The 27,785-nt window shown below is 52.0% G+C and overlaps 1 protein-coding gene across 2 annotated transcripts; it reads left to right on the top strand.

Annotated features, from left to right (window-relative positions):
* The first annotated feature begins 141 nt into the window (after window positions 1–141).
* Window positions 142–27,235, top strand: KCTD10 (potassium channel tetramerization domain containing 10). 2 transcript variants are annotated; one of them, XM_029922278.1, is made up of 7 exons: window positions 142–219; window positions 6,430–6,643; window positions 15,656–15,825; window positions 18,788–18,877; window positions 19,148–19,200; window positions 20,412–20,607; window positions 24,464–27,235. In XM_029922278.1, exons 1-7 carry the CDS (start codon window positions 217–219, stop codon window positions 24,686–24,688), a joined length of 951 nt encoding a protein of 316 aa, XP_029778138.1. In that variant the 5' UTR covers window positions 142–216; the 3' UTR covers window positions 24,689–27,235. The 2 variants fall into 2 exon arrangements, with proteins under 2 accessions (XP_029778138.1, XP_029778139.1); XM_029922279.1 differs by having other exon boundaries at window positions 18,791–18,877.
* The last annotated feature ends 550 nt before the right edge of the window (window positions 27,236–27,785 follow it).

The raw sequence follows: 27,785 nt of genomic DNA on the forward strand, positions 1-27,785 counted from the left end.
ATGCAACCCGCTCCAGACGGGAAGGTTGGAAGGAACGCAGCCAATGTCTAGGCTCCCGACGGACCCTTTGAGACGTTGCCCTCTGCGGGGCGGAAGCGGGCTGCGGCAGCGGAAGTTCCCGCCCTCGCCCCGCCTCTGCCCCCCGGCTTGCGGGAGCTGGGTGTTTCCTGCCTCTCTCAGTCAGCGTTTGGAGACTCCGGCGTCCTCCGACTTTTCATGGTAGGGAGGGCGGTGCCCACTACCTGTGGGCTCTGGGCGGCCGAGAGAGCTTGGCTGGGGCACAGTAGAGGGGGAAGGGGCCGAGGGGGGCGGTTGCGATGAGGGGAGTCGCGAAAGGGCAGAGGCGGTTGGGGGATTGGAGGGGGGCGAGGCTGAGCGTGGGGGAAGGGCTTTTGTGAATAATTGTTTATGTATGTGTTTGGAGGAGGCGGGGGTGTCGGTCCCTGGCTGTTGGGGATCGGGAAAGAGCATTTGGACTTGGGGGGGGTAGGTATGTGTGTGGGTGAGTCAGGTTGTCTCTGAGGCCTGAGTGCTCATTGGAAATGAGATTGGTTTTCATGAAGAGAACAAAGGGGTCGTTGAAGATGGACATTGGTGTGGAAAATGACGGTGAGAGGGTGTTTCGAAAGAGAATGGTTAGGTTAGGAGAGAGCGACAAGGATTCCTTGGGGGCGGAGCGTTTGGGAGTTTTGGAAATTGTGGCTGAGCGCCTGGGTTTTGGGGAAGTGGGGAAGGGCCTTGCAGGTGATTCAGAACAAAGATTAGTGAAGCGTGGAGAGGAAATAGAAGGAGCTGGAGGGCAGGTGTGCACCCAGCTCTTGAAGGGATGCCAGGGCCTGAGGTCAGGGTCCCATTGCCACGGAGTCCAGCGCCTTTAGCTTGTGTCTTGGTACCTATTTAGTCACTTCGTCGAGACCCGAGGTGGCCACACCTAAGGAGCTGGGAATGGATGTCTGTCACCCAGCTGTAGGAAGGTTTCTCTTAGCATGTGATCCTTTAAGGGTCTGTTCCTTACGTAGCTCATCGGCCCTGGGAATGACCAAAGTTCAGCCTAGCTCTTCTGCTTCTTTGCCTCCTGTCTTTAACTGGAAAATGCAGTCTTTAGGGAAGATAAATTTCAAGGACCCTGGTACAGAAAACTTAGCCATTCTGACTTGGCTCCATTTTATTCAAAATAAGGACCACCTGAAGGATGATAAAGGCCTTAAACCAGTGGTTCTCAATCTAGTCCCTAGACTACTAGCTGTAGCAGCAGCGTCACCTGGGAACTTGCTAGAAATGGCCAACTTTTCAAGCCCTTCCACTGACTGCTGAATCAGTCTGGCGGTCGGGCCCATCAATCTATTTAACAAACCCTGCAGGAGATTAGGGATTTCTTAATTTGGACTGTGATGAAAGGGGCCTGAGTCAGAGGACCCGTATAGTTGATTCCTAATCTTCTCCCGCCAAAAGTGGAATTGGTGATCATCTCTTCCTGACTAGATTCCTGAGAGAAATCGGCCAATCGTTTGCAGGGTAACACTAATGAAGAGAATGTAATTCGGCAGAATGCTTGGAAATAGCAACCGCTGCCCTCTAAGCAAGTTTTGGATGCAAAATAATGCTACAGTTATGCGGCTGACTCTGTTTAGTTTGGTGGAAATGGAACAGCAGACTTTCTCAAGTGATAGCAGGGCCCTGAGTTTGGGGAAGTTCTAGAATTAGCCTTGAGGTACTGACTTGAGACCAAGCTGGTTAAAGGAACCCCTTCCTCTGTGGCTCTTAGCCGGGGCCACACGTTAGAATGACCTGAAGAGCTTCTTAAATACTGCTGAGCTGCCCTTGCCCTACGGTGATTCTGATTAATTGGCCCAGGTTGGGGCCCAGGCGGAAGGTGCACCCAGGTGACTGTAGTTAACGCCGGAGCTGGGACCTCCCCTTAAGGAAGCTTGAAGGGACCGAAAGGAAACTACGCTAAGGACCAGTTGCCAAGTACTTTAACATTCCCTGAAGGTTATTGTGAAGATTATGGTCTTTGCTTCATTTTACAAGTTAGGAAACTGAGAGTCTGTCAAAAACACTTGTCTCAACCTCACACCGGAAGAGGTGGAACGGAGACTGTTACCTAGGTTCCTCACACTTTTGATCAGACTTTCCACGTGCACGTCTCCCCCATCACACACACACACACACACACACACACACACACACAGGACACAGTTCCACAGAGAGCTTCGTAGAAAACATCCAAGGGAGACAAAGTTGGTGCCTTTGTTCCGATTGTACCTGCCCGGGGCCTCTTTGCAAGTCAACACTTCTCCCCCTCAGGCTGATTTTTGTTTTCTAAGTACGTATAAGGTTACTTCCTGTCTGTGGCTCTGAAGCTGTGAGATTGGGGCCAGCTTCTGCTTATAATGCTTTGGTTTATTTTTCTGTGTGGTCAGGAATTCGCTGCGCCAATACAACAGGACGTTGGGGAGCTTCTCCAAGATGATGAAGTCAATAGTAGCCTAGTGAAGGTGCACAGAACTATTTCGAGCAGTAGGTTGCAATCTTAGGTGCACATTGGAAACACCTGGAGGAGTTTAAAAAAATTCTTTTGCCCAGGCCATGCCTCCAGACCAGTTGTGTAAGAATTTGCGTGGATAGGACCCTGCAGTCAGTACGTTTGTGTTTTTTTTGTTTTTTTTTTTTTTTTTTTTTGGAGTGGAGAGCCACTGTTCAGAGTCAACAACAGGAGATTTAGGGGAAAGAGAGAAGCCTTGACTTATCTTTTTTTTTTTTTTTTAATTTTTTTTTTAATGTTTTATTTATTTTTGATACAGAGAGAGACAGAGCATGAGAGGGGGAGGGGCAGAGAGAGAAGGAGGCACAGAACCGGAAGCAGGCTCCAGGCTCTGAGCTGGCTGTCAGCACAGAGCCCGACGCGGGGCTCGAACCCACGAGCGTGAGATCTGCCCTGAGCTGAAGTCGGAGGCCCAACTGACTGAGCCACCCAGGCGCCCCAGCCTTGACTTATCTAATTGGATCCAACTTTTCTGATAGAATATGATTGGTAACCAAGACCTCAAGTATGAATTCCATCTTTGTTTCTCATAATCAGTTTTGCTCTCTCCTGCCCCACCTCCCCAACCTCATGAATGACGAAATCAAATCTTTGAAACAAGTTAAAAGGCAGGATCCCAGTAGCAATGGCCAGGAGTCTTCTTTAGAGAGGTGTGCTATTGAGAGGCTTCTCACTGCTGCTTCGTGTGTCCTTGGCTCAGTGCCGTGTGGGCCCAGGGACCTGAACTTGGTCAGAACCATTTATCCAAGGGCCTTTCCTGGTACTGAGGTGACTGACCTTCGGAAGGGTGGACTCCGGAAAAGTCTGGAGCTTTTGTTTTGTTTTGTTTTGGTGTATTCTGGAGTCTCAAGGCTAGATCAGGATAGTTTCTGCCTTTATCTCTTAGTAATTTGGATGTGTGTCCATAGAGATGGGCATGGTCTTCAGAGAAGATCATTTGAGACTTTGAGAGCATTCTGAAATAATAATAGCATGAGTCCTTTGTGTTTGAGTGTTTGCTCTGAGCCAGAGGCCTGCTGAGTGCTCTGTGGCATCCCTCGCAGCAGTCCTGGAGGGGGACACTGCCGTTGTCCCTGTTCGATAGACGAGACCAGATTCCAGTGACTCGCCCAGGCTCCCACAGCTGATCAGTGGCAGGACTGGGTGCTCAAATTCAGGTCTAATGTCCAAACCCAAGCCCTTAGCCACACATTGCCTCCCATCTATTGTCAAAGCTTTTTTTTTTTTTTTAACACTTTATAAAGAAAGGAGGGCCCTGCCCTCCTTTCTCAGTTTACATGTTGTAGCTCCGTATATTTCAAGCATGAATGTTGAGAAAATCATGGGCTCAAGGCCAGACAAGACTTGGACTTGCCCACGTCTTTTACTTGCTCTGTCACTGACTGACCCACTGCCAGCACCAACGCCTTTTGGGAAGTGACTGAACTCTGGGATGTGGTCTCCAAAGCTATGAGGTGGAAATACCACTAGCTGTCTCCCAGCATTGTTTAGATTTCGAGTGGTCGAGTGTGGTGGCAGAGATGAAAACTGGTATCTTCTGGGCGCAGGAGTGGGAAAAGGCATGGAGGGGCCTTCTAGAACCATGAAAGTGTTCTCTGTCTGGATTGGAGTACTGGCTATACAGATGCATATACTGGCCCAAACTCTTCAAACTGTGCACTTAAAATACGCTTTTTTGTGTGCAAATTATCTTTGAAAAGGTATTGGAAAGTAAAAGTAAATTGGCGTATACTTTGATTATTTTGTCTGTTTCGTGTAGGTACCTTACAAAATGCCAGATCATTTCCTAAAACACTTATGTTTGTGTAAATTAGATCTGAAAAGGTACTTTAAAAAGTGTTTCCATTTTGGAGCCATTTTCCCTAACTGTCCCCCCTTGTCCCCCCCAACCCCACAACTGTAAGCCTTTATTTCCCCCACCCTCCACCCTAGGTCTGTGAGTTTTTAGAAACTCTTTATTTCACCAGCTACTTCTGTCATCCCACAGACAGAATTTTTCTGGTGGGAATGGTTGGTGATAACCATTAGTGTAGGGTTTCTGGGGACTGATTTCAAAGGAAAGCTGGAGGGGAGGGATCATTGCTTTGTCTGCTTCTTTTATGTTTGGCATTAGGCCACAGAGACCCCTGGTGAGTTAAGCTTGAGCTTCTGAAAACGTGCCTTCTTATGATACATTCACTTGATGAAGCAGGACACTTTCTTGAAAAAACACTTTTCTCCCCAGAAGCCCATTCTTCCTGTCATTCTGCAGGGCCCTGACCTGAGTCCTTCTGTGGGTGATTTCTGGGCAACTCTTTTGGCGGGGATGGTGGTCAAGAAGGTGGGTCATTGCATCTGCCATTACTGATTGATGGGCAGCAGGTTGCCGCTCCTTAGTCCCTTCTCCCATTGAAAAATAACATTTGTATTTACCCATCATACATGTAATACATGTTATTTGTGGGAGATCCAGAAAAGATAGAAAGGCATGAAGAATTTTTAAAAATCCTTTTCCAGGATCAGGGAATCGTTTTTGTTTTTTTGTTTTTTGTTTTTTTAAAGTTTTGTGTTGTCGAAGCCCCCAGGGGTATGCCTATAGTCAAAGTTGCAGTGAGGAAGTGAGCATCTGAGAAAGAGGAGTGGGGCTTGCTCGGGCGATTTGCGGGAGGATTCAGGGAAGCAGGGCTTTGGTTTGTATTGAATGCTGTCAGGAAGGAGGGTCAATCTTACTGGGTCTGTGTAATTCCTACTTCGAAAGTGGGAAGAATGGAATGGGACTAAAGCTCTAACTGGTAAAGCAGCCGCAGCAGTGAGTCACATTAGTCAGGATATGGGGATGTTTGGTCATTTTTGTGTTTTGGGTCGACGTTCTTGTTTTTGTCTCTGTTCGGATATAATTACGGGGTAGTCTTGTTTGTGTCTTGATCCGTCAGCTACTGAGTGGCTTTGTCAGATGGTGACATGCTATGAATTGTTCATGTTCAGTGGGAACATCAAGGCCCAGATAGGAGTGCCAGGCCAGGTCCTGCCCGTCAGCTGCCTCCCGTTTTGCTGAGCCCCGGATCGATCAAAGATTCAGCCCACTCTCAGACATCTTCTCCTGCCACAAACTTTTACTGTTGAAGAGATGTTTTCTTTAGGTACACGTGTGCCAGCTCCCAGTCTCCTTCCTAGGTCTGCTTAAATCAGTGCATCCATTTCTTTGAGATGGACACACGAGCTGGCAGTGCCATTAAGGAGACTGTCATTGGATCTTGCTGTTTTGGGAGGCGCTAGTACAGGAAGTCTCTGTTTTGCAATAACTTGCTTCCAAGCGTTTTTAATGTCTGTTCCATCCTCAGAAACACTTTCCCCTCTCCCCCCAACAGGAAGTATCAGGAGTGGTAGCTGGGACCCCACTGAATTCGTAAAAGCTAATTTCACTTGTAGTTCAGCTGAAAGGTAGCACTTTCTGCCATTCAGTGGCATGTGGCAATGAGACCGAGAGACACCCAGGCAGTGCTCTAAGCTGCTGTCGGATGTGCCCCGGTGTTGGCTTCTATGAGGAACTGGCAGGAAGTCCTCATGCCACGCCAGTTAGTGGTAAGCTCGTGCTCACGGGTTCAGCAGGTGAGGTCAGTATATGAGCTGTCTGGGTGGGGTTTGGGGCAGTCAGTACACCACCTCTCACCAGTTGTTGCTCTGCTGACCTATTCAGTCTTTAATTTTAAGAGAAGCCAGAAATCCCGATTTTTTTTTTGTGAACTCTCCTGTGTCGTCAACCTTCAGAGCCATCTTGAGTTTTAAATGCAGTATATAGTTGGGCCAAGCACAACACACCGGGAGGTCAGATTCAGCCACAGGCTGAAAGGTAAACCAGGCCGGGTGCTGTGACTCTGGTGACCGTGTGTCTTCTCCACTGGCAGGAAGAGATGTCAGGAGAAAGTGTGGTGAGCTCAGCGGTGCCAGCGGCTGCTACCCGCACCACTTCCTTCAAGGGCACCAGCCCCAGCTCCAAGTACGTGAAGCTGAATGTGGGCGGAGCCCTCTACTACACCACCATGCAGACGCTGACCAAGCAGGACACCATGCTGAAAGCCATGTTCAGCGGGCGCATGGAGGTGCTCACTGACAGCGAAGGTAAGCCTGCCCTCGGGGCCCTGGGAGACACCCAGGCAGTGCTGTAAGCTGCTGTCCGATGTGCCCCAGTGTTCGCTCATATACTGACCTCACCTGCTGAACCCGTGAGCACGAGCTTACCACTAACTGCCGTGGTATGAGGACTTCCTGCTGGTTCCCTTCGTTCTCAGAATGGCCAAAGTGAAATGGCAGTTGTGCCCACGTTCTCCCAGTGTGCAGGGGACCTGGGGAACATGTAACTGGCAGGGCAGATGTAGTCCGGGGCGTGTTGTGAAGGAGGGTTTCCCCGGGGAAGCGACGTGTAAGCTGAGATGTGAAGATGAGCCGGGGTCACCTTGGTGGGGACCCACAGTCCTGACTTCGTTGTTAATTTGCTGTGTGACTTTGAGAAAGTCACTTCCCACCTCCAGGACGCAGCTCTGTAAAATGGTGGCTGCACTTGCTGCCCTAGTCGTTTCCCTGCCTGTTCTCAAGTGACAATTCTGTGACGTGAGAGTGGAACTCCAGTGTGAGAGAGGCACGAGTGTGTTCCCTGGACCCTTGTCGTCCTGGGATGGGGCCCTGACAGGGACTCAGACCTGGGTTTGGTATCTGGTGAGCCTAATGGTTGTTGAACCTGTTCTCATTTCCCCATTGGTGATGCCCTCCTCATGGGGCTGTTGGTGCATAGTATTCAATAGGTGTGTATTCAGGGCATGTTTTTCTTTTTACTTTTTTCTCACGGAAAGTCACATTAGTAAAAGGCAAAGAATTTTTTCAAGCGACCGTGACCTTACCGCAACTGTTTCCTACCCACCTGGAGCAATCCAAGAGCACTTGGCAAGGGGGGACATTCTTCCCCTGGGTTCACCGGCCAGGTCACAGGAGGCTCACTTCTTTGGCCGAACGTTGCTTAAGACCTGGCCGTCCCCTCCCTTACCTGTCTGAGGTTGGCTGCTGTGCTGCTGCCCCTGGCTTCCCACCCAGTTCCTGGGAAGGTGGGTTTTGCTACAAGTAGGTGGGATTGGGGACTCTCAGCCTGATCCTAAGAGGGCGGAAGCTTGAGCCGATCGCTATCAAGGGTGTTTCCCCCTGTGTCTTGGCTGCAGCTCGGCTGCTGCGGGGCTGGAGGGTCTGGTCCCTGAGCTTCCTGTGAGTTTGAGTGTCTGGCCAGGCATCAGGTGAAGGAGGTTGGAACCCCAGAGCTTCCTTCTGTGTCTCACCCAGAAGCTCAGAGCTTTTTATGAGTGGGAGGATCCCCTTCGCTGTGCCGCACCCAGCCTTGCCCCGGGAGTATTTGTGGAGACAGACGGAGACAATAGCGCCCCAGCTGCCGAAGGAAACAGACCTTATCTGAGAACTCGGTTGTTGTAGTTTTTCTTCCGCCCTACCCAGTCTCTGGGGTGGGGGGGTGGGGCTCAGGAAAAGTGGTGGAGTCACTTTGGAAGTGAAGTTGGAGCCTCATCTCCTTTGAAAGCCTTCGCTTGGTTGCCTTGATGCCACGCTGTGGAAGAGCCAGTCCCCCAGCTCTCAGATCCCCCAACTGGGAAAAACGCGGGGACAGCACCAGGGGTCCTGCTTGGGACAGCTGCTAGAGGCTGTCCTGTCCCCAGTGCTTCCTGTGCAGGAAGCAGGGCTGTCTTGGGCACTCCAATATTGGCCATTTTCTCAGAGCTCACCTGGCGTTCCAACCCTCTGCCTATCATGAAAAGTTCATAGTACCGCATTTTAAAAGCTATGGGACTAAAAATAAAAGCTACTGAGTTCAGGGCATGCTGGCCCTTACTCTGGAGGTCCTTGGTTTGCTGCGGGCCCAGCCCCTTGGCCACGTGAGCACAGCAGCCCACATAGGTCACCTGGCAGCTTTGTGTCCAGTCTCCCAGCCCGCACCGTGCTGGGCAGGGCGGTCCCGTTGGCCTCTGGTGAGTACATTGCACAGCCTGGCTGGGGATCTCAGTGTTGCCTTCGGACACACCCTTGGGTCTGCACACATGGGTAGATGCCCAGCATCTCCTAGCTTCACCCTAGGCTTCAGTGAGATTTGCCACCAGCAGGCCAAAGCATCCGGAGCAGCTCAGTGAGACCAGCGGATGCAGCGCTGCGGCCTACTGGCCGAGGCACAGGGGCTCCAGGGGCGTGGAGCAGCAGTGTGGTGAGCTGCTAGGAACCTGAAGCATGCATGAGGGCCCGGTTGCTTCTGGAGAGGACCTGGGGCCCAGGATGGGTGGTGGACTCCCTCCCTCTCCGTGTCCTTCTGCCTGTCAGAGTTTTGTGCCACTCAGCTCCTAATCGGGGAGGTTTGGAGTGAGTAGGTTTAGGTGTTGGAGTGAGAAGGACCAGGTTTGAGTCCTGGCTCTGTCCCCTGGGAACTTTTACAACTAACGTTGACGGAGCTGTTTCTGTGTGTATCAGCCACTGGGCTAATTTAGGCTCAGTTGTCATTTACTGGTAGTGGGACATTGGGCAGGTGACTTTCTCTGAACCTGTTTCCTCTTTTCGAAGCTGGGAATGGTAGTGCTTTTCAGGATTGTTACAGAATTGAGGGAGGACACTAACGTTAGGAATTTCCTGGTGGATTGCCCGGCAGCTGCGAGATGCCGAAAATGGGCCCTGTTGACTCCTGGTCTGGCCTGCTGGGATGAGGTGGCCAGGTGGAGGAGGGGCCCTGTGAGGGGCTGTGGAGAAGCAGGTCTCAGCCCCCGGAGAGAAGTGGCCCCCCTTGGCTTCGTGGCTGTTCGCTCTGCACGTTCCCCCCAAAGGGTGGCTTTTCTAAGACAGCCGAGACTCTGGCAGTGAGCAGGCCTCCCCCAGACTCCTCCCCAGAAAGGCACGGCTCTTCCAGTGCTGGGGTGTTTACCTGGCTCCTTGTCAGCGCGGATTTATGTGGCACCTGCCTTAACAAGGGCTCTGCCTTAGGGCTCGCCGGCGGTTAGTTGCCTGTTTGATCCCTGTTGGTATAGCACTTCCTGCCGCCTGCCCTGATTCCCCCATGGTTGCTGGTCTGTTCTTGGAATGAGGGAGCGTGCGAACCAGATCAAAGAACAGAGTCAGCAGTCTTATTGGCAGCACACGTCTCCTTGAAAGCCAGGGGGAGGTCTGGTGTAGTACGTGGGAAGACCGTAGTACCTGGTGGCTCCCCTGTGACCCCCAGGCTTCCCGCCCTAAGTTGGAGTGCCCTCTTCTGTAAAATGATGAACTGCCGCGAGAGCTTGTAAATGGCAAACCCCCTCTTGCCCCCGGAGTGAAGCGTTAGGGTCTGGGAGCAAACGGTAAAGAAAGAATTCTTGAGACATCTTGGTGCAGAGAAGCTGGTTTTGTTAAAGCACGGAGTCAGGGCCCGTGGGCAGAAAGAGCTGCACTGGGATTGCGAGGAGTGATGATTATATACTTTTAAGTTGGGGGGCGGTTAGGGATAGGCTAAGTCTCTAAAGAATTTGGAAGCCAGGCTTCCAGGACCTAGAGGGGCGAGCTGTTGTTAAGATAAGGTCATTGACTACTATCTAGTAGGTATGAGACCCTTCAGATGTGTATCAGTGAGCCATGTGCTTGCAGGATAATTGCTAACATGTGTTTGGGGGGGGTAGAGATAAAGGAAGTTTCCAAATGGATTTTTTTTTAAGTGTATTTATTTATTTTTGAGAGAGCGAGAGAGTGTGTGAGTACACCCTCGCTCACAAGTGGGGGGAGAGGGGAGGAGCAGGGAGAGAGGATCCCAAGCAGGCTCTGCACTGTCAGCACAGAGCCCCATGCAGGGCTCAAACCCATGAACCTGTGAGATCATGACTTGAGCTGAAACCAAGAGTCAGATGTTTGACTGAGCCACCCAGGAGCCCCCCAAATGGATTTTTATATGTTATTGAAGACTTACAGGAACCAGGAGGTGGGTTTCCACTTGGAGGCAGCTAAGCTGTGTCTCAAGTACCTGTCAATAGGCTGCAAGGTGCAAAGAGATTTAATTTTTTCTACATTTCTTTTGCCTTTGTTCTCCACATCACCCCCACTCAGACAAGAAATAAAATATTGGCTGGGCCCATGTGGCCTCTCTTTACCTTTTTTGTTTGCCTCTCTCCCTTCCAGAAGTAACCGCTGACCTGACTTTGGGGTCACTAGGTGAATTTCAACCTTGGCCGAATAGTGAGTCACCTGGGAGCTAAATCCTGCTGCCTGGGTTCCCACCCCCACCCCCCCAGAGAGCCCAGTGTACTTGGGCAGTTGTGTGGTTGGAGGGGGAAGGGTGTTAGGGCTTTGAGGGGCTCTGCAGGGGAGGCTGCTGTGCGTCCGGTGGTAAAAGCCACTGATGTGAATGCGGAGTGAATTCCTCTTGCTGTACCCTTTCTGTCCCCAAACAAGGCAGGGTTGGTGTGTTTTTCAACATTTCATAAACGGTGTTACGTTGTTTGTAGCCTCTTTGCTGCTGTGGCGTCAGGCTTGTGGAATCTAGCCACGAGTGACACGTAGCTCTGGTCCAAACACCGGGGGTTGTGTTCTGTTGGGAGAATATACTGTGGTTTACGGCTCCGTACCCTGGTGATGGCTGTTTAGAAGGCTTCCGTTAGGGACATTGCCCTCCTCAAACACGCCCTGGCGGGTGTGAGCTTATTCTGGACGCCACTTCCCTACCTTTGCCATGTCACGGGGCACAGGGAGAGTCCTGTTCTTATTGTGGTGAATGAAAAGACTCTAAACCCAGGGCTACTGCATTTACGACCTTGCCCGTCCCTGGGGGTTCTCTCCAGGAGCTTATTTGCAGAAGGGAAATCCGGGAAGGCATCCTTGGCTTGATTAGGTATTAGTTGTTGGGCCAGTTTACACTCCCCACAGCGGTCTGAATTTTTGCCAACACCGGGCATGGTCGAACCTCTCAATTATCGCCAATCTGACAGTTGTGAGCTGGTACTCTGTCGTCTTATTTAATGTTTCCTAATTTCTAGTCCATTGAGCATCTTTTTATGTGTATGGGTCATTTGTGTGTCATCGTCTAGCTGCCTGATTGCATCTTACTTACACATGTTCCTGTTTTCCTTTTTTTTTTTCTCACTGCTTTGTGAAAATCTATATCCTGGATCCCATTTCTTTATGACTTTATGTTGTAAATATCTTCTCCCAGTCTGTCTCGTGATGGCCTTTTTTTTTATTAATTTTTTTAATGTTTTATTTATTTTTGATACAGAGAGAGACAGAGCATGAGAGGGGGAGGGGCAGAGAGAGACGGAGACACAGAACCAGAAGCAGGCTCCAGGCTCTGAGCTAGCTGTCAGCACAGAGCGTGATGCAGGGCTCGAACCCACAAACGTGAGATCTGACCTGAGCTGAAGTCGGAGGCTTAACTGACTGAGCCCCACAGGCACCCCTCGTGACAGCCTTTTTAATGATGTTTTTTTGATACCTCAGAGTTTTTACATTGCTTTTTTTTTTTACATTTAGGTCTTTGATCTACCTCCTTGGTGCTCTACCAGGGATGATTCCTCAGGGGCCATCTGGCAGTGTCCAGAGACGTTTCTGGTTGTCACAGTTTGGGGGTAGGAGGGCTGCTGGCCTCTGGTGGATAGTGACCATCGATGCTGCTAAATACCCTACAATGCCCAGGTCAGTCCCTCCATAACACAGGAGAACCTGGTCCAAAATGTCACTAGTGCCGGGGCGGAGGAACCCTGCCCCGGAGACTCTGGTTCAGGGATGGAGCAGCTTCCTGGACTCTATATGTAACAGCTACCGCAGGTGGCTTATGAACAGGCAAGTTTGGGAACCACAAAAATGGTTTCAATACCTTGGGATGCTGAGAGAGGTCAGTGAAGCCCCCTGCCCCCAGAGGTGGGGGGCAGGGAGAGGAGCAAGAAGCACGCGGTGTGCAGCTGCCAGCACAAGGAGGCAGGCCTTGTCGCCCAGTCCCCTGTCCTTGAGAGAAGCCTTCCTGGGTTACCCTGGAAGCCACTCAGACTCTCCTGTGGGCTGGACTGTGTCTGTCCCCTCTGGAAACTGCTACTGCTCTGTCCTCCAGCGATGATGAAGAGATGTGTGAAGGGCTCATTGTCAGAGACCTCATTTGAGTGCTGCCAACAGACCCAGCATTGTGCTATGTGTTTCCAGTACATTCTCTCAGTGTGCCTGCCCTGTGGGGGACCAGTTTTAGGAGAGGACACTGGAGGACAGAGAGGTTTGGTGAAACACCTGTGTCATCCAGCAAATAGGCGGCAGAACTGAATTTCTAACGAGGCGCCTGCTTTTAACCACTGGCCGTGTTGCATCTCCCAGACTGTTCCAGAGCCTCCTGCTCTGTGCCTGCCTGTTCTGCTCTTCAGCCCAGCTGGACGGGCCGCCGGACCCCAGGCTGCCCTGACTTGTACAGCTTCTGAAATGGCCTGCGTGCTCCATGGCGTCCGGAAAGGTGCCCTGCAAGCCAGGAGCTGCTGGACTTCCATTCACTTTTCTACGTGCTGGGCATTTGAACTGTTTCTAAGGGGGTTGATTCTGGCTTTGAAAGCAACTAAAATATTTTAAAATCAAAATGCTAATTGAAACCTCATGGCGAGCGTGCCTTGCTCCTTTGCCCTTATTTGTCCAAAGTATGATTCCTTCACCACAAGCATTTCCTGACGGCATTCTTGAGCTGGTGCCCAGTGTCACGGTCTGCCTGCTCGTTTATGGAAACTCCGGACTGTCACTTGGATAATTGATTTGAGGGGCCCCTGCTCTTTCCGAGCAGGCTAAGTTGTCCGTGCATCAAAGGCAGAACGTGGACGTTTTCTTCCCCGAGTTGCCGAGTTAAACTTGTTGCCATTTCTTTGAAGACTGAGATTCTACTCGTCTTCTCAATCCTGGTGAAAAGGAGCTTTCCTGTGAATTTCCTACTTGCTTTTTGTGATCTAGTCCTGCTTACCCAACCTGGGACTATCCCTAAACCTCTCTGAGCTCTGATGTCATCTGTGAACGATTCAGGGGACTCGAGCCTCCCTCTGAAAGAACTGTGGGGAAGATAGCGTGGTCCTTCCATACCTTGTCCACTCACTGGAGGGAAAGCACTTGATCATCCAGGGTAGCAGAGAGGTCGCAAGCTGGTGGCCTGCAGAGAGGTCTTATTTGCTCTAGAGTGGATTAATGACATTTTGCTTTACTGTTATTTAAACATCAGGAGGTTTCCCGGAGAAACCTGCATTTCTGGCTTCTCTTGGAATATCAGAGGCTCCCTGTGGCCCTGGGCCCACATTCCTGCCTGGCCCTCTCTGCTCGAGCGAGGAAGAGCCCCCATCCCCTGTCCCCAGGGGCAGGGCATGTGCGCTCCACTCAGCCTCTAGCCTGGGCCCACCTCCACTCACCCCTGCTGCTTGCTCACGGCCCCTGGAGGCAGTAGAGCTGCGTGGCAGAAACCACACCCATGCATCACTGTCTCATGTAGAAAGAAGCGGTGGGTAATGTCCAGCGGTCACTGTCAGGGTGATGTGATTTACCATGCCTGCAAAGGCCTCTTCCTTCCTTGAAGCCAGCGTTTGACTCCAGGCCACACGTTTGCATTGTGTTTGCCACCCTGGGAAGGGTGCCTCCCCCTGTGCTCCGGAAACCACAGCCTTGTAGAAGTGCCAAGTGCAGGCCTCTGGAGGGGCAAGACCGGACCTTTGACCTGAGGGTTGGACTGAGGAGTTTGCCAGATGGGAATATGGAAACAGGCCTCCTTCCAAACTCTCCTGGTGGTTGTGGCAAATACCAGTTGGCGCCCTAAAACCCCAAGAGCACACTTGGCAGGGCCAGGTCTGGGAAGGGGGCAGTGGACAGACTTGTGACTCTGGATATGAAAGAGGTGTCTTTGCTGCTCTGGGCTTTTGTGCAGGTGTCAGAGGGGCCCTGGGCCCGGGTCCTGTGGTGTTAGTGGTGGAAGCGTGGGCCCCTCTCCCAGTCTGAGCAACGGACGAGTTGAAGTGGGGCCTAAAATTTCTGGTCCCTGCCTAGACTCAACTGCCCTGTGCACTGGTGTCCCCTCATCGGTAATGTGGGACAGGAGACCTAGGGAAACCCTTGCTGGGGCTGCCCTGCTGCCCTGGGGGAGGGGGCTCTCCTCTACTGGCTTCTTTCTAGATCCTCCTGGCTTCTGTTGAGACATACGAGATGTAGCACAGCTTTGCTTCATTCCAGCCACTCCTTTCAGTCGCTCTGCTTCCAGACTCCAGTCTTGTTTCCTCCTGTGATTTCCACCTCACCCCCCCTGCCCTGGAGTATTTGCTTTTCTGAAGATGAGCTGTGGAAACCTGGGGGTCCCTAGTGGAGGTATATCAGACCAGTGCCCAGACTCGAGAGGCCATCGAGAATCCGAAGGAAGGTGTTGCTTGCTGGCCTCAACCCCCAGGAGCATCTCACTGTGCGTGGCTCTGGTCAGCAGTCAGCGTGTTTGGCCGTAGTTCATGAAAGCGAGTTCCATCTCTCCGTGTTACACTCTGCTGCCTGGGGTGGGGTCTGTCGGGGTCACCATCTCCTCTACAGTCACTGTCACTAGCCAGTAAGGCCCTGTGTGGGGAGTTGAGGGTGGAAGGTCCCATGGTGGTGCTGACGGGGAGGCGGTGGGGATCCCTCTTGGGAGTCACAGGTTGTGGTCTTCTGCCTCCTTAGGAACGGCTCTGTCATTGGACAATCTGAAAACATGGTAGAAAGAGGGAGTAGGTATTTTTACCTCTCGCTTTTCCCCAATCATTGGGGTGTGGTTATTTGAACCCATTTTATCCAGATGTTGTGCACTCTTGGGATGTCTAAGGGATTTTTGAGGGTTCTTTAGAAACCTGCTTTTAGGCCCCAGGGGTCCTAGCATCCAAAAGAACCTGAGACCAGATGAGTGCGTGGTTGCGGTGGCCTCCAGCCAGCAGGGCCTAGAACCACTGCGATGCTTCCCGGGCAGGGCTCAGTCAGCCCTTTGCTGACAGCTAGGCCCCCGTGCGGTCCTGCTCTTCCCTCGGAGGGGGAGGGAGCCAAGAGACACCCCAGTCCTTGGCACCTTCCAAGAGATGTGTGCCCACGTAACTAGGCCCTCCCTTTGTACTCGTGCCGCTGCAGGCTGGATCCTCATCGACCGGTGTGGGAAGCACTTCGGTACGATACTCAACTACCTTCGTGACGGGGCTGTCCCCTTGCCCGAGAGCCGCCGGGAGATCGAGGAGCTGCTGGCAGAAGCCAAGTACTACCTGGTCCAGGGCCTGGTGGAGGAATGCCAGGCAGCCTTACAAGTAAGTATCCCCCTTTCTCCCCAGAGGGGTGGGGAGGTACTGGACTTGCCTGCCTTTTTTATTTTCCTCCTCTACTAAATGGGGGGCAGTTCCTCCCTCACTGAGATGTGGGGGTTCACACGGAACCCTGGAGTTTCTCTCTCCTTGGGTCGGGAGCCCGTTAAAGGCTTCCCTGTCGCCCTTAGGCCACCTAACTGCGCTCTGTCACCGTGGTGCTGGGTCGTCTCGTGTACATTGAAACCCTTCAGTACTGAGCTTTGGGATGTAAAACTTGATCAGTTTTCTGGACCCATCTCAGGACTTATTCTCATTCCACTGGTCACTGTTGGGAGCCTCCTATAATCTCTGCAGACTCAGACATCCCTCTCTCCTCTGCTGGACCTGGGTTAGGGTCATTGGGGTCAACTTTGGTGATGGCAGAATCCCTATAAAGCCAAACTACTTCTAGACTTAGCCAGCGGCCATTTATTTCAAGCAAAGTTCCAACATGGCACAAGATCAGAAGGGTCCCTTCATATTGCCATGGGAGTTGGATCTGTGTACATGAGGCTCTTGTTGGTGCCTCCCTCAGGTCACACGTCTGTCTGGCCCTCCACTCGAGCAGTACCCAGACTGCCTAGCTCCTTGGGGAGCTGCTGTTTCCCTGGGCCACCTCTACCTGAGTCTGTGAGCTCACTGTAAATCTAACTGAATGCCATAGCCTTGACTTCAGTATTTTTATTTTTATGTTTAATGTTTATCTATTTATTTTGAGAGAGCACGCATGCATGTGTGCATGAGAGAGAAGGGGGCAGAGAGAGGGAAAGGGAGAGGGGGAGAGAGAATCCCAAGCTCGGGGCTCAACCTCACAAACCATAAGATTATGACCTGAGCCGAAGCCCAGAGTTGAATGCTGAACTGACTGAGCCACCCAGGTACCCCTCATTTTTCTGTTTGTTGAGGTAATGTATGTACATCATATCTTTCTCCTCTGTTAATTCTTTGAATGAATAGTTCTGTTTACTCTCGTATTTCTTCCACCACTATTTATTGACATTTCGGTTTTCAGCATCATCTGCTGGTATTGCTATACAACAATTAAATTTTCGCTCATGCACTACCACCAACCACTACCAAACTTAGATACTTGTGTTCCTTCTCCCGTTTTCCCAATATGTAGTGTTTGGTGTACACAGCCTTGGTTAAATCAGTATTCAGGTTTACATTGCAGTGTCTAAGTATTGTTAACAGTTGAGCCACAGAGTATACAATGAAAATTTTTATTGTGCAGCTTTTCAGTTTGCCAGAGTTAGTGACTGCCTCATTGTTTTGTCTTCTTGGTTTCCTAAGTACATTTCTCTGATTCATCCCTAAATGGTCAGAAAGATCGGTCTCCTGTGGATGTGTTTAGACACACCAGTGACTCTGTTTCATCTTTGTCTTAGAGACACGGCCTCCAGGTTCCCTTTCTAGTGGCTCAGTCGGCTGAGCGGCCGGCTTCAGCTCGGGCCGTGATCTCCCACTTTGTGGGTTCGAGCCCCGCATCGGGCTCTGTGCTGAGAGCTCAGCGCCTGGAGCCTGCTTCCGATCCTGTGTCTCCCTCTCTCTGCCCCTCCCCTGCTCTCACTGTCTCTCTCTCTCTCAGTGTCTCTCAAAAAAATAAATAAAATTTTAAAAAGGCTTAAATCTCTAGGACTGATTTCCTCCCAGTTCCTGTCGCTTTTATCTTTCTGTTCTACTTTCCCAGAGGTTTTCTTCAGTTTTATCTTTTCAACCCTTGTGTCGAACTTTTCATTCCTATGATCATATTTCTAATTTCCAAGAGCCTTTTCATGTTCTTTGCGTGCTGTTTTATATAGAACACTGATCTGTTTGGTAGGATTCCCTATGTGCTCTTCATCTGATGATACTATTTGAAATTTTCTTTCTGGGCCTGTGTCATCAGGCTCCTTCCCTTACTTTTTCTCTTTGTTTTGATTTCAGTCTCACCATTGAGAGGCTTTCCACATATAATCTGATGATCTTTGCACAGTTAAAATTGAAGAGCAGGGTTCTGAAAACTGTATGTATGTGCGTGGGTGGGCCTCGTCCAGCGGGCGTCAGGGCTTCGGTGGTGGATGAAAAGGCTCTTTCCATAGGAATCCCCAGTGTCCGATCTGTAAGCCTTTTCCTGGACAGATTGGATCCCTGTGGAGGAATCCTCCACTCTCCTGCCTGGTGGGTATGAGCCTGACTGGCCGTCTTCTGTGATCTGAGTGGGGGAAGGAGCTGGGAGCTGGAGCTCACCGTTGAGTGTGTTGACCGTTCACTTAATCCCCCTGTTTTTAGAAGAGCAGCTCAGCCCTGTCCTCACCCATACAACCTGCTCCAGGAGGCAGACCTTTCTCCCACCAGGGGAAGGGGATATGTTTGGGGGGTTCCCACCGGCGTGTCTGCTGCCTGGCCAGCAGTCCTCTACTCTGGCCCTTTGCTCACCAGCCGTCAGGGCTTTTCTTTGAAAACCTCCAGGATTCTTTCCCATCTGCTGATGCAGGTTTCAGCTTTCTCTTTCTCTTCAGTTACTCCTCATCTGCTCCCCAGCCTCAGATTTTTGGCATCTTTTGTCTGCTGACCTCTCCTTTCCGGTTCTTCTCCTTGTAGGCTTATACTTTCTAAGTTCTTGCACAGGTATTGCAGTGGGGTGTTAGGTGTTTCGACACAATCGTATTTTGTCTGCTGTGTTTAGAGTTTATTTTCAAGTGGCTCCCTGGGTGGCAGAAGTGTGTCCTCCTTGTTAGGATTTACTGAGCGCCCTGACCTACTAGAGAACTCGACTCCTGGCCGGCTTCCCCCTGCCCCCAGCTCACTGGTGGTAAGAACCCTCCTCTCTTCCCAGTGCTGGCGGCTCCATCTTCCCTCGCCAGAGCCCGCCTTTACCCGCAGGCCGGCCTAAATAATCCGATGCTGGGCAAGCCTCCTAGGCTGAAAGCATGTTTTGTTCCAGCAGAACAAAGACACTTACGAGCCTTTCTGCAAAGTTCCTGTCATCACCTCATCCAAGGAAGAGCAGAAGCTTATAGCGACTTCAAATAAGGTACATTGGAAGCGCCCCTGTGGCGTTTCTTTGGCTGCTGAAATCACGAATTAAGTTTTGAAATTGAAACCTATATAAGTGCCTGAGGAAGGGAACCCCTTCCCCCAGAACTGGCCCCTGCTGTCTCCCTCCCTGCCCGCCCCCGCCCCACAGGCTGTGCTCAGCTGCCCCCTGGGCCTGGTGGCAGGGCCCCGCCCCGTGGGAAACCCACTTCCTCTGTGCCTCCGCTCCAAGTGACTCTCTTCTTTCTTCTTTTAAAACAACCCGCAGCCAGCCGTGAAGCTGCTCTACAACAGAAGTAACAACAAATACTCGTATACCAGGTGAGGTGTCAGCGATGAAAGCCGCCCGCACTCGCCAGGCCCAGCCCCTCTCTTACCTTCCGGGGGGGCGGGGGGGCTCTCTGTACCGCGAGGGTGCCCAGGGTGACAGAGGACAGGAGATTGAATGCACACATGCCGTGGCCTCTTGGAGTATATAACTCAGTGACGTTTAGTGTGTTTACAGACCTGCTCAGCCACCAGCACGCACCTGCTTTGTGAACATTCTCATCGCCTCAGAAAGAAGGCCCTTGCCAGCTACTCCAGCACCTCCCCCTGCCCCCCAACCCTTGGCAGACACTGCCCTCTCTGCTTGTGTGGATTTGCCCGCTCTGGACCCTTCCTGTAAACAGGCTCCTACAACACATTTTTTGTGACCGACTTCTTTTCACTTTCATATTTTCAGGGTTCATCCTTGTGTATCAATCCCTCCTTCCTTTTTAGGGCTGAATAATACCCCAGCCTGTGGGTATCTCCTGTGTGTCGCTGATCCGTTCATCAGCTGATGGATGATCAGAGTTGTTTCTGCTTTGGCGGGGTGGGGGGGAGGGGCATCGTGAACTCTGCTATCAACACTCATAGCACATTCGTAACACACGTTTCTGTGTGGACAGAAGTTTTTGTTTCTCTTGGGTATACTGAGGAGTGGAATTGCTGGGCCCATGGTAACCCTAGCTGTGGTAATTTGCTGACCTGCCAGACTTTTTCCAAAGCACCTGCACCATTTCACATTCCCACCAGCAATATATACAGGTTTCTAGAATGCCTTCTAGCTCCTGAGACCATGTAGTCTCAGACAGAGGGGCCCCGCCCCGTGGGAAACCCAAGAATTGACCCAAGATGAAGAGTGTATCTTGCGCGGCCCCGTCCTGCCACTTGTGGGGTTCCGCCCACATTCCCCACCTGGTGCCTCTGCCGCAGGCACCGGGTTTTTCACATTTCGTCTCTGGCTGCGGCAGAGCCCAGCCGAGCATCCGCTCTGGCATGCTGGTTAGGAGCACGGGCTTAGGGGCCAGAGCTGTCCCTCTTGAGGCCGGGCTCTGACATTTTGTCCTTGGGCAGTTGCCTGTTTTGTGTGGCCCTCCCTTTCCTTGGTGGAGCAGTGGGGGCTACGGTACCCTCCTCCCGGGATCCTCGGGAGGTTGGAACAGGATGGGAAACACAGCTGCCATTAGGACCAGCCTGCGGTCCCCTTACCAAATGCTCTTTTGCAGCAATTCTGACGACAATATGTTGAAAAACATTGAGCTCTTTGACAAGCTCTCCCTGCGCTTTAATGGAAGGGTCCTGTTCATAAAGGACGTCATTGGGGATGAAATTTGCTGCTGGTCCTTTTACGGGCAGGGCCGCAAGATCGCCGAGGTCTGCTGCACCTCCATCGTCTATGCCACTGAGAAGAAACAGACCAAGGTAAGCGCTTCCAGGGAACGGCTGTGGGTGGCTCGTTGAAATCTGTACCACTTCCCCTTCCCCTTGAGCAAAATAGACCTAAAGGGGGAAGGGCTTTGAAAATGCTTTCCTTGATGCAGGATGGCTCATTGTGAAAATGCTTGTTGTCTTTTGGGCACTGGAGGGTCCCAGGGTCTTAGAGAAACAGAATAGCACTTTGTTCTGGGGGTTAGCAACTAGGGACAGTCCTACTGCACCCAGGTCCCTTGGCTGTAAGCGTTGATGCAGATGAATCCTCATACCTCTGTCACCCCACCACCTGCATGGTCTCCTGCCGGTGACAGGACAGTGTTCCACAGCAGCACTGTTTCCCACCAGCGTGGCCCTACCCCATCTCAGTCATCAGAGAACAGGGCTACCTTCAAGAGCTTGACCTTGGCTTTCTAGTCATGACCTATGACTTCCTGCCATCGCTGTGCCCTCCTCTGCCCCACTGACCTGGCGTGGCCCTGCGCTCACACGGGGCCGGCTTGGCATCCCTTAACGCCCAGGCTTGTTGGCTTCCTTCTGAGCACACCACTTCCTGACTCATCGGGACTCTGTGGACCTGCTTCCGCATCACCCTCTCCCAGCCAGTACTGCCACCACGTGCCGTGGGAGATCAGGCCCTCTGTTATCTAAGCTTTGCTTCCTGGAGGTCTTCTGCTTGCTTTCCTTTCTTGGGCTCTGCAGCTCGGTTTTCTTCCTCTTTTCGAAACACAAGTCCCCCAGGACACTTTGTCACTTCCTTCAGAACCTTGCTAAGGGAACCCCGATTCCCGGGGACCTGCGGTGGGTCCGCCCGGCAGGTTTTCATGCACAAGACTGTAGGTCACCCACTCAGGTTCCTGTCCTCACTGAGGCCCTGGGAGCACACAGTTGTGTGGGATTCTAGAGCTAGCCTCCAAAGAAAAGACAGAACATGAGACCCAAAGTAGAAACCAGAGTTGTAAGCATTTTTTTTAACTTTTAAAACAGTTTATCATTGGTATTTGGAATGTATCCTGAAAGGCACATACTAGTTAAAGATAGCCAAGGAGGGAAAACCCCTAAGGTTTCTTTTTCTTACAAAGACAGCAGGGAGACCAGAGTCACTCGCTTCCCTTTACCACACCAGCAAGACACCTACCTCCTTTGTCCTGTCAACTGTCTTGTAGAGCCACGAATTCCATCTGTAATTAGCTTCCCCGCTTTGTCAGTTTGGTTTTGTTATATGCACGGGGTTGCCTTTGCCCTTGGATAGTAACAGGATCATCATCATATTAATCTGATTAAGCTTCAGAATACTGACTTCACATTTTTAGAATTTAACAAGGAGCAAAGGATTCAGAGGCCTCATGATCTGATCCCAACCGTTTATAGATTAGCCAGCAGGTTCTGGAGCGAGCTTGTGCTTGTGCTTTTGAAATTGGCTTGAGGTGGGGCTCAGGGTGGCAGGCCCCTAGCCACGGCTCCCTTTGCTCTGCTGTCGTGTCCCCAAGGGCTCTTTCCTTTCTCCAGGGGAAGCACATGCCTGGCTTTCCAGGGGGTCATGTGGGGGCACGACTGCTCCTGCAGGAGTAAGTTGCTTCTGGCCCACGCCTTCGGGACTGTGCTTTGGAGCAGACTCTCATATTTTGTTGTTTCAAGTAACTGTACTGACGTTTGTTCCTTTTGGGGGTTTTTGTGTAATTGAGATCTTTCTTGGTACCTTCCAAGTGCTTTACTAATTCCTTTCATCATGTAACTGTCTTTTGTGGTTAAGCCGGAAAGGGTTTGACTTGATGAAATTAAAGTTTAACCAGATAGTTAATGTATACATCATCCACTTGGTTCTCGACTCCGACTCACTAGGGACTTGGTGCTAATAAAGCACAGAGCTGTGCCCTTGATTGGTCTTCTTTCTTCTGTTGTTCAGACTGTCACTTCTGTTGCTCGATCTTCAAGTTCATGGACTCTTTTCTCTGTCATCCCCATTCTGTTATTAAGCCCTTCCAGTAAGTTTGTGTGTGGTGTGTGTGTGTGTGTGTGTGTGTGTGTGTGTGTGTGTGTGAGAGAGAGAGAGTTATTGTATTTTTCAGTAACAATTCTCATCTGGTTCTTCTATCTTCTGTTGCCTTGCTGAGGTCTGTGTTTGTATTTGCTTTAAGCGAGTTCACCCTTCCTTGTGGGGCCTTTTTGTAATAGCTGCTTGCAAGTCTTCGTCAGGTAATTCCAGCATCCTGTGTCCTGGACCTGGCGTCTGTTGATCCTGTTTTCCCTCAGGAGTTGAGATTTTTCTGGTTGTTCACTGATGCCACGAACTTTCTAATTGTATCCTGGATATTGCGAACATTAGAGGGCTTTAGAGCTTGTTTAAATCCTAAAGAGAATTTTTTTTTTTTTTTTTTTTTTTTTTTTTTTTTTTACTGTTTTAGTAGGCAGTTGACCCACTTGGGTTCAGGCCACAAGTTCCAACCAGCTGTGGGTTGCGGTTCCGATGACAGTCCAGTTTGCAAAGCCATCAGGTCCGTGCCGTGCTGAGGGCCCGTCAGTGTCTGCGGCAGCGCTATGTCCCATTGCTCAGTTCTGTGCATGCCGTTGAGGGACAGATGGACAGCCGGGACCAGGCCCAGGAGGTCACACACCCCCTCAGGCAGCTACTTGCCTGAGCGCCCCTCCTGCACAATCATTTGCTGTTTTCTGCTTCCCCCGGGCTCCCCTGTTTCAGTCACCTGGCCAGGAGGCTGGGCTTCAGTTCCCCGCCCTGCCACACCGCCTGTGACTTTACCCGGACCTGGAGCCAAGCAGCATGAGGAAGCGAGGGGCAAATAGTAGCCCAGAGTCGCTCCCTCCTGAGGAGACCACAGTTCTCCTAATTAGAAAGGAAGGATCCCCTTCAGAGTTTGGACTCTCCCAGGCTCCAACCATTGTTGCCACAAGATTTGGGGTTGGGGTGGGGTTGAGTGCAAGAGAATGGAGGAAAAAAGGAAAACCGAGAACTTTCCTCCACTCTCTGGGTATTGGGAGTCTCTGGTGGCCCCTCTGGAGCTCTCTGAGCTGAGGCCAGTTTCAGGGTCACTGGCTGCATTGACCTCCCTCTGGACACTACTGGTGGGGGAGAAGCCATAAACTCACTACTGGTTAGAGGCTGCTCCAGACTGGTCTTTCCTCCCAGTCTGGCCACCATGATTTCTGTCCTAGCCCTCAGCCACTCTGTCTCCTGGTCGTGTGGCCTCTGTGGGAAATAGAGTGGACTGCACTCTTCCTATTTCTCTCAGAACCTCCGAATCCTGCCCTTGAAAGCCAAGTCTCTGTGAGTCAGGACCCGGGACCCACTTGTGCACCACACTCTCGTCCATGGCGCCGCAGCCTTGCGGGCACCGGGCAGTCACAGAGCTTCACCACGCAGCAGGGGTCAGGTCCTTTCCAGCTGGTCCGTGCTCAGAAAGGAGCCTTAAGGGCTGCTCTGAGGCCTGGAGCAGCTGCAAGAGAGCAGGTGTGGTGTTCGTAGGAACACGCTGGAATCGGCCTCATCGGCGCATCGCGTTCTTGCGCTCTCCCAGCTCCCTGATGTGGAGGGCTCTCCTGCGCTAGGGGCAAGCCGCAGGTGGAGGGTGTGTGGTGGGTCGCCTTTTGTGTGTTCTGAAGCGTGTGGACGCACGTTTATCTGCATTGCATCCCTTTTGTTTCTTGCATGTCAAGCACCGTGTGTAAGCATTGCCTATTGAAAATAAAAACTGCTTTAAAAATAATGACAGCCTTAAATGGCATCCCCGGGCCCGATGGAGCCAGAGGCCCTGCCTCCCAGGGGGCAGCAGGGGTGGTGGAGGGGGTGTGTGATGCTAACCTGCCTGCCTTGTGTGTTGTGGGGGCGCAGGTGGAGTTCCCAGAGGCCCGGATTTATGAGGAGACCCTCAACATCCTGCTGTACGAGGCCCAGGATGGCCGAGGACCCGACAACGCGCTCCTGGAGGCCACGGGCGGGGCGGCCGGCCGTTCCCACCACCTGGACGAGGACGAGGAGCGGGAGCGGGAGCGGATCGAGCGCGTGCGGCGCATCCACATCAAGCGGCCGGACGACCGGGCGCACCTCCACCAGTGAGCGAGCGAGCGAGCCGCCTCCCGCCTCCCGCCTCCCACCTCCCGCCTCCCCTGCTCTTCACTCCGACTCCTGCAGGCTCCGGGCGCCTTCCACTTCTCCCGGAGGCTGGGGATACTTTTGTAATCAGCCAGATAATTATTTTGATATTTTTCGACCAGGTGACTGTCTTTCCCCAGGCGAATGCACCCTAGTTCTTGAGCAAGCCGAGTCCAAGGTCTCCCCCTTCCACAGGAATCGGGGACTCCTTGGAGCCAGGCTTTCTGGGTTCTCGGAAAAAAGTGTGAATGGGTGTGAAGCAGATGTGAGAAATGTTGTTTGCAGTATTTATTTTTGTGGGCGTGGACTGCCTATTTCAGCTTTGGGGCGGCGTTCCCTTGGCATTCAGTTGGACAGCCCCAAGGGGGATCCTGCCATCGGTGGCCACCAGAGGTTCCTGTGAGCATCCTGTTTTGTTGTCTCCTCCCCCCCCACCCCAGCACACTGGCTGCCGGCTCCTGTGTCTAGACTTCGCGGCCGTCCGGGGTTTTGCCGAAAGCCCCTTCGGCAGCAGGATTTTGCGCCTCTAGCTTATTGGCAAATGATTGCAGTTTGCGGCGTGGAAGACAGGACCCAGGAGCCTCGTGCCTCTAACTTGGCCTGGCCTGACTCTGGGTGCCCCACTCTGGGTCAGGGCAGGCCTGTTGCCACCTGGGCTGACCTGGGATCCGTGCTCATTGGGATCCCACATGCCTGGCCAAGGACAGAACTGCCCCTGGCATGGAGTGCTGGCCCCTTCGCTGATCCCTGCCCTGTCCCCCTGCCCTCTTTGCTGGCCAGTCCCGTGCTGGGAAGGTCATCCGGCCCGGTTACAGGTGGAGCTCACACACCACTGCTTCTTGGGATCCCTTCCTCTTCTTTCGGCCTTCTTCTCTGTTAAGCTGGGCTGTCTCAGAAGCCCTGCCCTTTGCTAAGAAAGTGGATGTGGCCTGGCCCTGTCACCCGAGCCTGGCATCCAGGCAGGAAGCCCACCCACACCAGCAGTGTCAGGGCACCCGCCCGCTGGAGATCCCCTTCATGTCTTTACAGTGTGGCCACGGTGAGCAGGAGTGCGAGGCTGTGCAGGCCCTTTGTGGTCCGGCTGCATGTGTGTGTTCATGTTTAAGGGACGTGTGCGACTGGGGAGGGGACGTGTGCTTGTGGGGCGCAGGGGGCCCACACCGGAGCCCGGCTGTCCGCACCGTTGCTCGTGCAGGACAGACGCTCTCGGTGACCTACCTCTCAGTCTCCTCTGCGCCCGCAAAGGGACAGAAGTGCATTGTGGCTGATGTGGCTCCGACTAGAGTAGGTAGAGTAGTTAGAGGGCGGCGTGAGCGCGGGAGGGAGTGGCTGGGGTTTTATACCAAAGGTGTTAATGTGGGCAGCCTTTGCCACCGTGTATTCCGAAAAAAACGAGTTTACATTTTGAAATGGTTTATACAGCTTAGGCTTTGCACCTGCTGCCCTTCTCAGGACAGTCATAGGCCTTTATTTTGTATCCAGCAGCGAAGCCTCCACTAAAACTCTCAAACAGTCTTGACTGAACCTAAACATCATGTATGTATGGCGGTGGATGCTTTTTAAACTGTTGTGATTGGGGGGCGCTCCTACCAGGCCATTGGAGTTTATTAAATGCACGGGAAAGGGGGCTTAAACACGGTTTCGTAAATATTTTATGTACCGTTTCAGTTTTAAACACCAACCCTGGCATTTGGGTTGAACTTTTTTAGAAAGTTAAAGCGAATGTCAGTTTTGATGTTTTCTATGGGAATGGAAAAGCCATCCTATGAATTGTTTTTTTTAATCTTTCTGTGAAGAGTAAGTCTGTGGAACAGTCGGATTGTTTGGGCATCTGCACCGTCTGAGCTCCTGTTTCTGGCAGTCTCTACGCTTTTCCTACCCTTTTTGTTCTGAGTCTTTGCTTTCCTGGGATCGAAACAGGTTCCTGAGACATTCCGTGGTTAAGGATGCCGTTAGCTGTGTAGCCAAGAGCTGACAGGACGCGTTGGCTGGTCCAAGCTCTGTTGGCAAACGTGTTCTACGAGGAACGGATTTTTATGTGAGCACGAAGGGCAAACCAAGGTCAATATTTATACCGGAAAACCGTCTAAGTGAAAACGCTGGTCTAAGATTTGGGGAAGTGTTTTATTACATTGTGAGAGCTTACAGTTAAAGTAGAACAGCGTGGGTCCCATGTTGTCAAGGGGTCCTTGTGGGTGGGGACTGGGGGCCTATGCCCAAGACAATCCTGGAGGAGCCTCTTTGGTCCCCCTCCCTCTGCCCCCGGGTCAGCAGATGAGCAGCCAGGCTGAGGGGCGGGGACCCCACCCTCGGCCTGCGTGTGCTTGCCTGCACCCCACGGCAGCTGCTCGGGACCCAGGTGTCCGCTCCGCCCCGCGTCACTGTAGCACACTTGTGTGTCACTAACCTTTCTGTGCTCTGAAGAAAAATGCCATAAACGGTAGAAGTAGTCACTGTATGTTGAACAGGCATTGTGGATGTGTAAAATAAAAGTTACGTGATGCTTCTGTGGGAGTGGTTTCCGCGCCTTTACAGAAACACCCGGCACCGTCAGGCCAGCGCGGCGGGGTTCACAGCGGAGAGAACAAGGCCGGAAGAACCCTCCATTCGTTCTGCTTTATCACTTTGACGTCACGGGGAGGTGTGGTTAGCAAAATTCAAATTCTGCAGCTTTGTGAAATTTCCCTCTCAGACCTACTCCTTCAGCCTTGACACAGGCAGAGAATCTGTCACCCACCCTAGAATGACATGTTCACGTACCCATCTAGGGAAGGTATGGACACGGAAAACAATCCCCGTAGGCGACCTGAGGTTGGGCCCTGGAAGAGGACCTTTCACTTCCGCACCCCAGGGCAGCAGAGAGCCGGGAGTGGGGCAGATGCCCCCCAGTCTCTCCAGATGGGATCTCTGTTTCCTGGAGCTGCTGTCCCCTTTCCCGGAAGGTGTAGCCGCCTGGATAGCCTCCCGCTTCCTGGGCCCTTTCCTCCGCTGGAGCACAGCCAGCCACGGGGGAGGTCAGGAGGACTCCGTGTGGACCGACACCTTGGGAGAGAGCCAGTGC

The sequence above is a fragment of the Suricata suricatta genome, chromosome 14 (genome assembly GCF_006229205.1).
Source record: "Suricata suricatta isolate VVHF042 chromosome 14, meerkat_22Aug2017_6uvM2_HiC, whole genome shotgun sequence".
Taxonomy (NCBI): Eukaryota; Metazoa; Chordata; class Mammalia; order Carnivora; family Herpestidae; genus Suricata; species Suricata suricatta.

Coding starts and splice junctions, on each gene's coding strand:
- KCTD10 (XM_029922278.1), top strand. Junction 18,878..19,147: donor TTATAGCGACTTCAAATAAG/GTACATTGGAAG, acceptor AACAACCCGCAG/CCAGCCGTGAAGCTGCTCTA. Junction 20,608..24,463: donor CTGAGAAGAAACAGACCAAG/GTAAGCGCTTCC, acceptor GTGGGGGCGCAG/GTGGAGTTCCCAGAGGCCCG.